The 14,522-nt window shown below is 32.2% G+C and overlaps 1 protein-coding gene across 4 annotated transcripts in view; it reads right to left on the bottom strand.

Annotated features, from left to right (window-relative positions):
• DENND1B (DENN domain containing 1B) overlaps positions 1-14,522 on the bottom strand; it is a 269,024-nt gene that overhangs the window by 95,522 nt on the left and 158,980 nt on the right. For 3 of the 4 annotated variants that reach the window (XM_032422402.1, XM_032422401.1, XM_032422403.1), the window contains 2 exons: positions 12,390-12,491; positions 1,053-1,178 (listed from right to left, as the gene is read on the bottom strand). In XM_032422402.1, the coding sequence (XP_032278293.1) occupies positions 1,053-1,178; positions 12,390-12,491 (228 nt within the window). The remainder of the gene's footprint in view (positions 1-1,052; positions 1,179-12,389; positions 12,492-14,522) is intronic. The other variant, XM_032422404.1, reaches the window with a different exon arrangement.

Raw genomic sequence — 14,522 nt, 5'->3', positions numbered from 1 at the left:
AAAGATGAGCAGGCAAATTAGACATATGTACTTCTCCGGAGACAGCAGTTTATCTGCCTATCCATTTAAGGACTCCTAGTAACTCCTCAGAGATATAAGAGCCATTGGGTGCGAACTACTAATTGAGAAGTCAGTTTAGGAAGGATATCCCCCATTCACAAGTGTTTAGTGTTTCATCGTTTATGACAGGGTTCACACACCAATTCTGAAAAGTAGACAGGTAAAGTATAAGAACTCTCATTTTCCCAATGAGAAGATCAAAGTCTAGAGAGACCGAGGAAATGGGTCAAGGTTAGACAGCTTAATAACAGTGGAATTCCTATTAGATAGCATGTCTTGCTACTTATTACTAACTCAATGTTTTATCCATTACAACTTATTCATCTGGTCATGGAAGGGCAGTGTAATTATTTTCATTAAAATCAGACTAACGTATTTAACCAATAATTCAGAGAGAGAAACATGTTTTGATTTGTATCTTCTTGGACTATCTAAAAACTCTGCTGGCTACAATTCTACATAATAATCATTTTTAGGGTATTAAAACAAAAAAGAAATGTCAAAATGAGCTAGCATATGCTAAATAGATAAACCCACTCAAAAAAATGTTATGGAATAGGAAGATGATAAATTTCCAAATATTGCAAAATTTCCAAGCTCCACTATTTTTAAATTTTCACTTTGTACCGTCACTTCTATATGCATTAATCTATAAAACCCAACTCTCTAGTTAACTTCTCAATGATCTTAAGATCAGGTAGTTACATTAAAATTCATTAACACACAATTCATTAATTAGTTAAGAGGTAAGCCGATTTAGAACAATACATAAGATGATGTGCCAAAGAATGTGGGAAATAGTAACTAAAGGTTACTAAAAGAACTAAAACCGAAAAGTCAAGGAATACAATGCCTTAAAGCACATTATTTTGGATTTTAAAAGACCTTTATGATACTTTTTTCATGTGTGATATTAAATGTTTCTTTTTTCTGACCCATTCTAAAGAACCATAAAAAAGCAAATTAAAATAGGGATGAAATAAAACGCTTACAGGTTTGTATCTCAGTGCATCTCTGTAGGATCCAAACAAAGCAGCCTGTGCCCTAAGAAAGGCCCTAGCTACTCCATCACCCGTAGCTGTAGACTGCTTCTTCAGTTTATTTTTCAGGGCCGAGACCTGCATGACAGAGAGGAACAGTTAAATTAACACCTCAGAAATTGGTACAGCGAGGTACGAACCCAATCAGCAGGCAAACCACAGTGTCTGCAGGTCAGCCAAAAACTCATCCTCCTACCTGATAGTTTATCTTTTTAACTGCAGAGAGCACCTGCTGGTCTGTTAATTGAAACGAAAGCAGGAGCCGATAGTAACGTGCTAATGCAAATTGGTTTATGCTCTCTTTTTTTCCCAAGGCCTCTTGACATAAATAAGCTTTAATTATTTTACGGTAAACTGCTTGTGAGCCACTTTTCTGCAGATTTTTAGCAATTACAACATGTGTCTACTTGTTTTGAGATGAAGCCGGTTGGGTATCATTCATTTCTGCCGTGTCAGGTTATTTGTTACAGGTCCTCCAGGATCACTTACCATTTAATTTTATTTTTGGAAGCCTCATTTGCATATAATTTTCTAGTCATTTGTTGAATAGTTTTCACCATTATTAGACAAAAAGAGAGGGGGAGAAGTTAAAGTGATTGAGAACCTACCATGAGTAGAGATATCATGTTATGCACATGTTATACACTGTCTCATTTAGTTTTCATAGCCTTCTAAGAAAGACATTCATATTACCATTTATGAATGAAGAAACAGGGGCTCAAAAATGTGAATCAGTCTGTCCTCCCTATACAGCTAATACATGGGAAGACAGATTTCAACCCAGTTCTGTCCAGTTTTTTCCACCACAATGTGCTGGGTTTGAGTTCAATGTCATTGCCTTATGAACCAGTAATCAGATTAAAATAATGTTTTTAAATCAAAGAAAAATTTATTACTCAGGAGTTTGCATAATTTTCCAAGGCACCTAAATTTGTTATCATTTTTCATACATTTCTGTCCTTCAAGTTCAGGTTCTGTGTATTTTAGAGAATGCGTATTATTTATAAACGGCCCTTACTTATATGAGTATTCTGTAGGTATAATCATACTCCTGATGTATACTCCTGTTTTTTTTAAGGCGAAATGATGTGATATGTTCCTTTTATCTAATTCACCTGACCAATTCCTTTCACACATTATAGAAAACTACACTCTCTACACTTAAAAAATATTGGTGCTCATATCCATTCCTCATTGCTGCTTTACATGGGAACATGAGGTCACATAAAAATTGTTTTTTCAAGAAAACAAAACTGATGGAGAAATTGTGGTTGGATTGTTCCCTTAACAGAGCATATTCTGACCCTTATGAAACTACCAGATAATAAAATAAAATAATGTCATTTCTTCTTTACATATATACACAAGGAGGGGTATTTTTAAAAATTTCTTTATGCAAGCAGCCCTGACTACTCCTGTAGATGATGATTGTAATTGAAGTGTCAACCTAATTAACAACTAAACTTTGAATAATGCTAATGAGAAATGAACACAGCATCAGAGGAAAGACCAGCTCTACAGGTGATAAACCTTCACAGTAGTGACATTTTCCAGTGTAAAGTCACAGTTACTGTGATCTGATCAAAGAAAGAGACCCCCATTGGGTCCAATTATAACCACAGTTTTGAAAAAATTATTGAGTTATGATGTTCATAATCTATGCAGAAAGGCCTTTGCAGTATAGGTCTTCTCCCCATAGCTGTGATCTTTTCAATTTATATCCAAGCTCCATAGATTCGGATAAAAGTTTGGAGCCTAATTCATTTAGCCCACAAAGTGCACTGATAAAATCAGGATTCATTTAAGAGGAAGTTTTTATTATTAAAATCTAAACTCAATAAATGCACACTTTTAGGTAACCCACATACTCAAACAATATAGCTAAATGATGCAAAACCAAATCTTATGACTTAATGTCTTTCATTTTCAAGTTTGTAAATAATGTTATTTTTTAAGCTTCAAATGCCTTTAATGAAAACCAATGGGAATGAATATCAATACATGTATTTAATAACTGCCCCACTCAAAAAAAGCTTATGATGGAAGGAATACGTCTTTCCATGTATTATAAAAAGTAAATGGTTGGGTTATTTTTAATTTATTTTTGAAAGAAAACAAAAAACATATTTTAAAATGTCATGCCTTACTTACATCTTGCAAAAGAAAATTCCTCAAAGTGTATTTTTCTACAAAACATGAAATTGACAATTCAGTTCTCCACAAATCGAGTATTCTTAGGACAATCATAATACATGCTCACAGAGAATGGAGGCAAGTCAAACCATTCCTTAGCCTTCTTTACCCCAAGTCCTTAGGTGCTGAATTCAGTACTGCTTAAGCTAGCCAGGATATTAATCATATTGCCACAAGCCCATCCTAACCAAACTGTAAATATGGGGCATTCACCTCCAAAAGTCAATGTAGTATTTGAGCTCCCTCAGGAACTCTGTAGAAAATAGGAAAGAAAAAGAAAATATTTGTTCTACAACTGTGTTGTCCAGTACAGTAGCCACTTGAAATGTGACTAGTCCAAATGGGCATTTGCTCTAAGTGTCAAAATACACTGGATTTTGAAGACTTAATACCCCCCAAAAAGTAAAATATCTCATTAATAATTTTTATATTGATTTCATAATGAAATAATATTTTGAATATTTGGTTAAATAAAATATATTAAAATTAATTTCACCTATTTTTTTACTTTCAATGTGGCTACCAGAAAATTTAAAATTGCATATGTGGCTCACATTTCCATTGAACAGTACTATCTTACATAAGCATACTTTCTAATGTGACATGTGAGACTAAAACACTGCCTGGTAAGAAATATGGTTACATTGTTCCTTTGCCTATTTCTACATTACTTCAACCTTTAAAAACTGCTTGAAGAGGTTTTCCTTGACCTACTCTAGGTGGGCTTTGACTGTCAGTAAGTAGACCTGAAGTTGTTCCTATTTTTCAGAGACCAAGAGGGCAGGTGAGTTAAGTGTTTCTTGGATGCACAAATGAATGCTCAAAAACAGCTGGTAAAAATGAAATATAGTTTTTTAAAATCAGTTTTAGACAGAAAGATATGACTTTAATATAAAGTGACTGTTATCAACCTTGCTGTTTCCCTGTCCTTTAGATCACTGAGTAAATTATCACCAGTTACCAATGCCCTCTGCAGTGCTAATTAGCTTTTAGCAGTTTTTATCTATAAAAATGGTGATGTCTCTTCTGTACTTTTTCAATATTAGGTCTGGGAAATAGCATTTCCTGCTTTAACTTCCAAACTTCTAAATTTAGTTATGAAATAAATGTACATTTGCCCCCAAATCATAAAGTTTATATTCACATGTAACCCTGAACTCAGAAGAGTATTTGGAACTTTAGTCACCTGCCTATTATCACACAATCCCATTATGCGACACTGAAAAAGTATTGATTGTTTTCTCTTTTTATTCTTACGAAAGTAAGCAAGCCTCAATCTCCAATGGCTAAAGACTACTTCAAAACTGACATCTGATTTTATTATGACACTCTTTAGTCTGTAAATAAATTATCTTTTTAAGTCTAATTAGGCATATTAGACCAAAAAAAAAAAAAAAAAAAGCTGAACAGTGAAAAGAACTTCAGAAATAAACATCATTTCACGGCTCTTATCAAATGTTTAAATTCCTTTCATACAGTGAGAATTCAGGCTTCCAAGCAGCCATCCAAGGGAGGAATTATAACCTGGGTTTAGCACAGTGGGAATTCACTGCAACATGAATAATATTACCACCAATTCTCCACTTTTACCCTCTTAACACTGAAGTGACTATGAATAAAAGTAGGGAATTACATGAGTAAACATAACAAACAGGTATAAATTAAGAGTGCAAGCCACGTGCACACAGTCTGAGTAATGAAGTAATTATGCCAACCGGGAGTTAGGAAGGGAGAGCATATTAAAGGAGCTTAGTTTTTCAGAGAAGCGGCAGATTTTTCTCTTGACTTTTAGATGTGTCTTTTCAGGAAACATAAATTAACCCTATACCCAGAAATTTTATTTTTGCTTTTTAGGATCACAAAGATAAACACCAGGGTAAAAAGCAGAAGGTAAAAATAAATGTCCAGAAATAATATTTAGATAACCTACACAACCCTAAAACACCCCTGTGATGTTTTTAAATACCTCCTTTTGTGTAACTACACTGTACTTGAGAATCCACATACATTTAGGAAAGTTAGAGCTTCAAATAATTATCTGCTTTAGAAAAAAGTTACAAAGATAAAATGTTTTATTCTCCCTTGAAACATGTTATGGTCATCACATGAATCAGATACTAAATCCCTACATTTCTTTAATCCTTCTAATGTTCAGGGTTTTTTTAGAAATAAAATTAACCCTACCCTCTTAATATAATTTTCTAGTGAGCTTCTACTTAAGGATTAAAACAGTAACCATATCAAATGAAAAGCACAGGATACACTTGTGGAGGGTATCATTACCTTGTCTCTTTGTATGCTTTAATAACCTATCAAAACCTAATTAATATAGGGTCAGTTCTAACTATTTCCTTTCAGAGGCCATTATAAAATAAAGACAACCAAACTGCTCTTATCACCACCTCAAGCCCAATGCCAGGCAAGCATCTCTAATATCAATGTCACTTCCATTCATCCAGTTACTCAAAAAGGAATCTTGCAGGTCCTCCTCAACACTTCACCCTTTCTCATCTCCCACATGCAATACATCATCATGAACTGTCAATTAGACCTCTGATGGAGATTCAAATCTGTCCACTTTTCTCTACGTACCTGCCACTATCAAGTTCGAGCAACTAGCATCTCTACCTAGACTACTGCAAATGGTCTCAACTGATCTTCCTGCTTCATTCCTTACACCCAGTTATCTCCAGGACCCAGACCCCAAGATGATATGTTTAGAAGTCAAAGTAGATCACACTATTCCTCTGCTAAAAATCTCCAATGAATTTCCAATAAAGTCCAAATGTCCCTAACAAGAGCTACAGATCTTTTATGATCGCATCTCCTATCTCTACAACCTCATTTTGCATAACTCTCTCTTTTGTTCATCTCACTACAGCTATACAAGACTTCTTTCCATTTCTTGAATTTGCCAACCTCTTCCCCACAGTAGAACCTTTATACATGCTATTCCTCCTCCTCCCACTTATGGCAGAGATGACACCAACATCCACTCTCCCTTTCTTTAGTAATAGAAATTCTAAGTTTTGACTGGTGCTTGCTCAACCTACCTACACGGACCCAACTATTTTCCAACATCCCTCATGACTTGGTGCAGCCATGTGGTTGGGTTCAGATGAATGGAATGTGAGTTCCATGAGAGCAGTGTATTATATCTTCCTGTTCACTCAGCTCCTAGCATAATACAGGCATTATAGTAGGTGCTTGATAAATATGTGAAGGAAGGAATGACTGACTGACTGAATGAATGAATAAATAAATAAGCAACCTGTCACACTTCTACATTAATTTCTCTAGTTCACAGGATCAGAATATCTATGATGGGATCTAGGAACATAATTCATTTAAAACTTCACAAAATCATTATGATATCAGCAAGATTTGGGAACCACTATTGTGACAGTGCACACAATATCATACATACAAAAAATCTCTTGAATGTGGAAAAGCCAAGAACTTAAAGGACTAGAAACAAATGGGAAATTATCTTTAAAACCAAAATCAAGGTCTTTACATTTAAGTATATATGTATATATGTATGTACATATATATGTGTGTATTAGCATTAAGAAGAGAGAGAAGAATGCTATTAAGATGATACAGGGAAAAAAAAGACATTCGGAGAAAGGCTAGGTAATTTAGTTGGAAATGAAAACCCATGAGAAAGCCAAGGAACTTCATGAGCACTTAAAATCACTAAGAGTAACAAACTATCAATCAACTTTAAAATGGCAGAAGTACAGAGACATAAGGGAACTGCTAAAGCCTGATCACTGCAGTGGGAGGGAGAGATTCTCTTATTCAGTTGGGAGAAAATAACAAAGACCTTTTAAAAGTTTGGAAGCCATTGGTTTTGAGTTTTGTTTTTTGTTTTCTTTTGCTTTTGTATTTAAAGTTTAGATAAAAAAAAAATTCACACCAAGAAAAAAGTACAAAAAATAGCAAAATCTATAGTTTACTTACTAACAACAAAAAACCTGTTACAAACAATCACATCTCTGAAAATACTTAAAAGAATAGTGAGTTTCCACAGACACCCAAAGTCGTGTGCAGAAACACAATGACTGCCATCACAACACGGTCTCCCTTTCTAGAGAGAGGAAAGAAGTTAAACTCACAACCAAAAAAGTCTATGTTAAACATGCACCCAGGTTTCTTCTTTTCATTATTATAAAAGTCAGATGAAAATATCCTTGTAAAATACTCTAAGAAGTAACTCTAAACAGGGACTTTAAAAGCAACTTCTATTACAAAAGATAAAAGAAATGCAAGTTACGTTTCCCTTCAACCACCATTTACTGAATGCCTACTATTTACAAAGCCCTGCACTAAGGCTATGTGGCAGGGGCAATGTGCATGTAGGTGCCTGAATTCTAACAGCTGGAGATTGAGGAGAGAGCATGACTGCATTTCTCCAGGAGAAAACTGAAAGCAGTATTTGTCTCCTGAAGTCTACTCTATTAAACCAAAAAAAACCAAAAAAACCTCTTTACTCTAGAACTTGAATGAATTCGGGTTATCTTTCTACCCTGGCCACTCCAGAAATTTGCTGGGGAATTTATTTACTGCTAAACACGACAAGGATTATAGCAGAGCTGTGGCAAACCTGGAACTAATATAATATTCTCTGGGCCTTTTTTTTTTTTTTATAACGTATATTATCACAATTTAACATATTAAACCTTCATGTTAGGTAGAGGAAATATACAAAGAATTAAACATATCTATTAACTATTCACACAGTTGCAAGAGTTAAATTTGTTTACAACTTTCATTTTTTTAAAAAACTGATTTAAGAAAATTCTCTGAAATAACCAACTATTTTCCAAACTTATTCCAAAATTAATTAACTCACCTGAATGTAGGTATCTTAAAATTTTACTTAAAGTCAGAGTTTGGGGGCTTTTCTCCAGGTCTTTGGGCTTTCAATTTAATGATTTTTGGTGATTCAGAGCAATTTGTGTCTTTTCTTTTCATTGCACAATAAAACCATTAACCTTTCCTTCATGTGATACTCGAAAGTGTCACTAAAAGACGCACAGTATTTTAGATGACCCTATTTTATGATAAAGTATTTTCAATATTTTAGTAATTAAATATGCTTTCTACTAAATGTAGCTATCCTATAACATACCAGGGTCTATAGTGAATTGTACAATAATACTTAAGTGTACTATATGTCCTACATACCCTCATAACAGAAAATTAAAAAATCGTTTTCCAATAATGTGATATATAAGATGAAAATAAGTTTTTAGAAGTGTTAACAATCCTAATTTAAATCAAATAGATCATACTGCTATTTTCTTCAGCAAGATCAGAATATAGAGTAAGCTTCTATATTAAATTCTAAAACAGTTACTCATTACACTGTATATCATGTTTATATGAGAGGGACCATGGTCTAGTGTTTGGGGCATAAGTATGACAGGATCAAACTATATGAACTAAAGCTCTAAAAATACCATGTACAGTAAGTATACTTTCTGTGTCTTCATCTTCTTATCTAAAATAGGGATAAGTATATTGAGTATATTATTTTTTACAATCTAATGAGTGAAAATTATTTAAAGACAATTAAGCAACACAGACCAAAATTCACTTTCCTGGTAATGGATATTTTAATGCACGTAACTTTTTCAGATGTCAATTCTAACCTGCTTTCATCTATAAGAATTAGTTTATAATTGTTCTAACTTAATTTTCTCATGAAGGGATTTCCTAAATCTCATTATAATTCTAATTAGCTTAATTTTCTAACAAGGAGTTATCCTATTTATTTTTGAAATAGTTAACAATTCTCCAAATTCCTTTTAAAAATATTAATGATGATAAAAATTAAAATGAGCAGTAGTACCTTAGAAATAGAACATTTTAAATTATTATGTAATTGAAACTAAATCTGTATATATATTTGGAATGAGGAGGTCTCAACAGTAAATTTTCTTAGGTTAAAATGAACTCACTTGAAATTTCAAATGTATTTAATTCAACTGTCTCAATTTCCCCACACTTAAAAACATACCACAGTAACACTAAATTCAACTGATACTGTTACATAGCCCTAAAATTTATTTTTTATATAAAAACACTCAACCTACATGTTTGAAGGTATCTATATTTGACATAGCCACCAAAAAAAAATCACAGTGCATTCAGACAGAAAACTACAAAAGTACATTTTAATGGATCTACTGCTTTTAAAAGATATTCCATGTAATAATCAATATCGTTAAAATCACTCTCAATAAAATTTGTTTTTTTTCTTTTAATGATCCAAATCTATAGTGAAATGATGAAATCGAAAAACAAGTGTTCTTGTCAGAAGACAGGAAGAGAGTTTTTTCCCTTCCCTTAAGGAAAACAAAGGATTCCTGAAAGCTTTGCCCTGATTTATTTTTCCAATTTTAAATACCTTAAGAGTAGCGGAACTGCTACTGGCATGGTAGTATTTCTAACAGTCAATAAATCTAAAATATTATGTGTGAATATTGGAATGAAGCCATTAAGAAGATTACAGCATGCAACACAGCAGAGGGTCCACAGGAAAAAAGAACTAGTAATTCAGGACAACTGTGACCACTGACCTTTGAACAGCCAAGACCACTGGTCAAGCTGACACAATAATAGAGTGCACATGCATAGAAAGTCATCTAGCCCGTAAGTATAATTTAAATGTTTTGGTAAATGATTTTAAAAGGCCCCCTTTTAAACATCAGTTAATTTACTAAATAATCAAACAATACCAGTGGTAATATTTTTCAGGATTCAAGTATATTTCATTAATTCAAATCACAAAAAAAAATCAGTAAGATCATTTGTAATTTTAACACATCTCATTTAAAACATTTATAATTAGAGAAAGTATGATGTGATAACTTTATCATATCTCCTACAAAACTGTAAGAGATAGCTTTTGGAAAACTGATGAAAAAGCTAAATTTATTAGAGAGGGGTTAAACAAACAATCACCTAAAATATTTTTAGAAAATGACCATAAGTTTAAAACCTCTCATACTTTCAGCAAATGGTCCTAGTTCCACCCCAGGGCTGTATCCACTTATTCATTGTTCAAATTTGTCTGTAAGTCTGTGGCCTTTAATTTCAAGCATACGTATAGTTATATCTACACCACCTAACAGTGTGCCTTTTTATGCTTTTTTTTAAATTTCAGTTATGTACAGTTAACTGTTATAAATAAAGGAGATGGTCCCTCCTGTCATTTTATATATTTAGGCTTTTACATTTTCTGAGTACTATTTAACTTCTTCATATTTTTAAAATAAATGTCTTAATATGAAACTAATTCTACTGGGAAAGTAGTACATCTCAATTAAAAAAGAATCACCCATCAAAAAAATTACTATTAAGGATTGTTTTCTTAAAGAAATAAAATCAGCCACCACTGAAACTGACTATAAAAATTTTTATGACACAAAAAAGCTGATTTATTTCTCTTTTTTCTTCCTCTTTTTTCTTTTTTAATAAACAATACTTTCTCCTTAGGGCATTAACAGTAGGGAATGCATTGCACATAAAGACAATATTTGTAAAAGTTGGGACTTTATTTCATAATTATTTTTCCATCCAATGAAGAATTCTTTGATGAATTTCTAAATTAATAACTCTAATCATTTTTAGCAGCTTCTGCAAAATTTTTATAATGAGGCAATCTAGTTATAATGAGCTAAAAAGATAACATAATTCTTTACTGGTCTGGGTTTGGATTTGTTCATACATAGCATAAATTTTACTATAGTAAGATAAAGTAGTTCAATTTAATTTGCTTCAAGGTCAGCAAGTATTTTAGGTTACTTATGGGCATAAATAATCTGATTTTAACTTTAAAATCACATTTTTCCTATCACTTGTGATAAGAAAAATCAAAGCCAGTATTACTATATTATTTGGGTTTGAAATTTTTAAATTCACTTTTTCAAACTCCCTGATAATGATTTCAAAGTACTTGCAATATTACAGAAAAACATATGATGAAGGATTTTTATTTCTAAATTTCACTATCCCTGAAAAAACTGGATTTTTTTAGGAGAGTTATTTTTAACTTAGAACTGTTATAAAGATATTTTTAAATAGCCATTATATATATACAGAAACAGTACTAGTCTGCATTTTTGCCCTGTTCTAAGGAATAGGAAGGCCAAAAAAATGCACTTTTGGTGACTAACATGAAATACAGAATATATCCTATTATAAGCTGCAGACACGCACATGCACGCGCACGCGCACACACACACACACACACACACAAACCCTCTGCAAGATCAAAGACCAGAAAAGAACTGGCACTTAATTTATCAGCCTTTACAGACAAAAGACAGTTTTCGTCATTTCAAAAGGATCAGATGTCTTTTATGACAAACTGGGTTTGCAGTTTAATTTACAAATAGAATTCTAAGTAAGCAGTCTTTGCTCTGCCAAAGCAAATGACAAACAGTGTAGGTTTTCATTCTTGCGGCCCTCAGCAGGATAGAAAAGATTAAAATAAAACTGAAATAATTTAGAGAAAACAAATAAATGTTTCAGAAAGTTGAGGGAGATCAAAGCCAGAATTTTCTGACCCCAACTGTACAAGCATTTCTTATTATATTGACCAGTGCCATCAGATCATTAATTAAAAGGAAAAGCACTGGCAGGTGGCAGGGAAGCAAAAGCCGGTAATTGGCCCCCTTCTCCTTGCCTTCAAAAACTCTCTCATTCTTTTGCAAGACATGCCACTAGGCAGACAGAAATGCCTACTTTGTAATATAATGATTAAGATGAGATGAAGAGACTTAGGTTTAAAGAAACTCTGCCTAATGAATGCATCTAGCTTTTTAATTATGATCCTACTTTTACAATAGGAATAGGATGTTCCATTCAACATCTCATCAACTGCCAAAAGTAGAAAATATTAAATATAGAATCTACATGATTCCTCTCACACCCATGCACATACTCAGTCCTTTTATTTCAGATAGAAAACTGGGAAAAATAACTCTTGGTAATTCAAGGGTCCAGGAGAAAACATATATATATATATCTATATATATATAGATATATGTATGTTCACCACAAAATAGCCTTCAGACTTACCACATCACTCGGTAGGTTGTTCAAGTCATTAAATGGTGATTCTAAAGTGTTTGTGTCAACATTTAACATAACCACATCCTCCAATGACTTATTTTTCACTCTCTGTTTAAAAAACACAATTATAAATAAACATCTTAGTATATTTTCCTTCCAAAACTATAATGAGCTTAGAAATGTAGAGAAAATTATCTTAAGGATAATCAGCCTTGGGAAAAGAAAAAAAGAAAATCCTATATTATAAGAACATATAAATGACTTTGCCTTATGAGAAAGAAAGTTTGTCCATAATCATTCAAAAAGACTGGGTGGAAAAAAATCCTTAAAATAGAATGTTTGCTCATCTAAACACACTGATTTAGTTTGGAGATACTGAATATAATTTAACTACCAAAGAGATATTACAACAAAAACTCACAAAATAGGCACAGCTACATTAACCACAAAAATTTATACCTTTATAAGCTGAATTTCAATCCTATGATACAGGAACTTGTGGCCAGTTCTATACCTATTTTTAGCATAAATCATATTGTAGGGCTAACATAAGCCAATAATTATGACTACTGTAAGTGAACTAAGTTTTAAATTAATAAACATTTTCTCTGTATTTCCATATCAATTCAGTGTAAGCTGATGATGAGGACTGTAAGTTAAGAAAAATGATAAAGAAGGCAGTAATAAGAAATTGTTAGTAATATTTATCACATGATTAATATAAAAGATCAAATTTAATAGCCTATCAAATTGTTTGGCTTATCTTATCTGTTTGACAATTTAGTCAAATGGTCAAATTATCTCAATATGTGGACTAATGATGGTAAATTAGAATTTCATCAAATTTTTCATTCTTAAAGAAAATACTTATGGTTTATTTTTCCTATTTAAACTAATATGTATACTTAAATCATATAAATCTATTTGCCTTATTTAAATGATAGCAAATAGTATTACTTTTTGAGCAAATAAATAAGGTGCTCATTAATGAAATAGATCTATCAACTCAGAATTCCGTAATTGTATAGGTCAACTGGCAATAAGTAAATTAATTTCAGTGTAGTATTCTTCTTCAGTATAGTATTTTTAAAAATGACATTCTAGAATAATAGCCATTTTTGGAATTATTAAATACCTTAAATTTTAAATTGGCCAGACCAATTTTTTTAAGTTGTTCAAGAATGAAATTTCCTTGATTCGTTTAGAACTTCAAATCTCTGCATATTAGGTAGAATGTTAAATTTGCTAGGGAAATGGTGGTCTAGAGTACGGAATTTGTGTTAAGAAAGCCATAGTGTCTGTGTAGAACATGAATTCTCCAGGGAACACATGATTTTAAAAATCCATCTTGGAAAAGTCATTGTAAGTACTCTAAAGTAAGAGTCAGAGGATGGCTGTTTCTTAGGAATTAACAGAGAATCACCTACAATTGTGTGACACTATTGACAAAACATTTATAAATAAACTATTCCCTTTCCTTTCCATATATATACATACATGCAAAAGAGGCTCACATACATAAATATATAGTTATCTATAAATTAACTATAGCATAAATACAAAAATACCCTATTTTATAAGCAAAAATACATTTATATTAATGGCATTTGGATGGGAAAGGTGTGTCATAATTTTGATTTCCACCTTCAATTCTAAGTTGTCCCTTTCAACAGAAACTGTAAAGATAATCCAGAAATCCAATGCACTTGCTAAAGGATAAAATGAGTTCCTCTAAATAGCCTGAAATAACGGTTATGTGATGCCTAAATATTCTGTGGTGATACAAATGCTAAACTCTGAGTAAAGAAGATTAGTATTAACATGAAATGTATAATTTTTTCCAAGTTGCACTTAGTTTAAAAGAGTGTGATAATAGCTGAATATTAAATTCTGTTCAAGGGACCATGCAATAAGAATGGAAAATGTATTGATTTCAATAAATCAATACAACTAAATGAGAACGATTCTACATAAGCAACAAGAGAAATATAGTATGTAATTAAAAATTTTTTTAATTTGGATTAATGTTAGTATTTTATCTATGTTTCCTTCCAAGTCAGGCTTTAACAATTTTCTAAACAGGAGTAAAAGGTCATACAGCATATAAAATGATACCACTTTCTCTGTCTCATATTTTTA

Source organism: Phoca vitulina, unplaced genomic scaffold (assembly GCF_004348235.1).
Source record: "Phoca vitulina isolate PV1807 unplaced genomic scaffold, GSC_HSeal_1.0 scaffold26, whole genome shotgun sequence".
In the NCBI taxonomy this organism is placed as follows: domain Eukaryota; kingdom Metazoa; phylum Chordata; class Mammalia; order Carnivora; family Phocidae; genus Phoca; species Phoca vitulina.
This window is presented reverse-complemented; position numbering and strand designations above follow the sequence as displayed.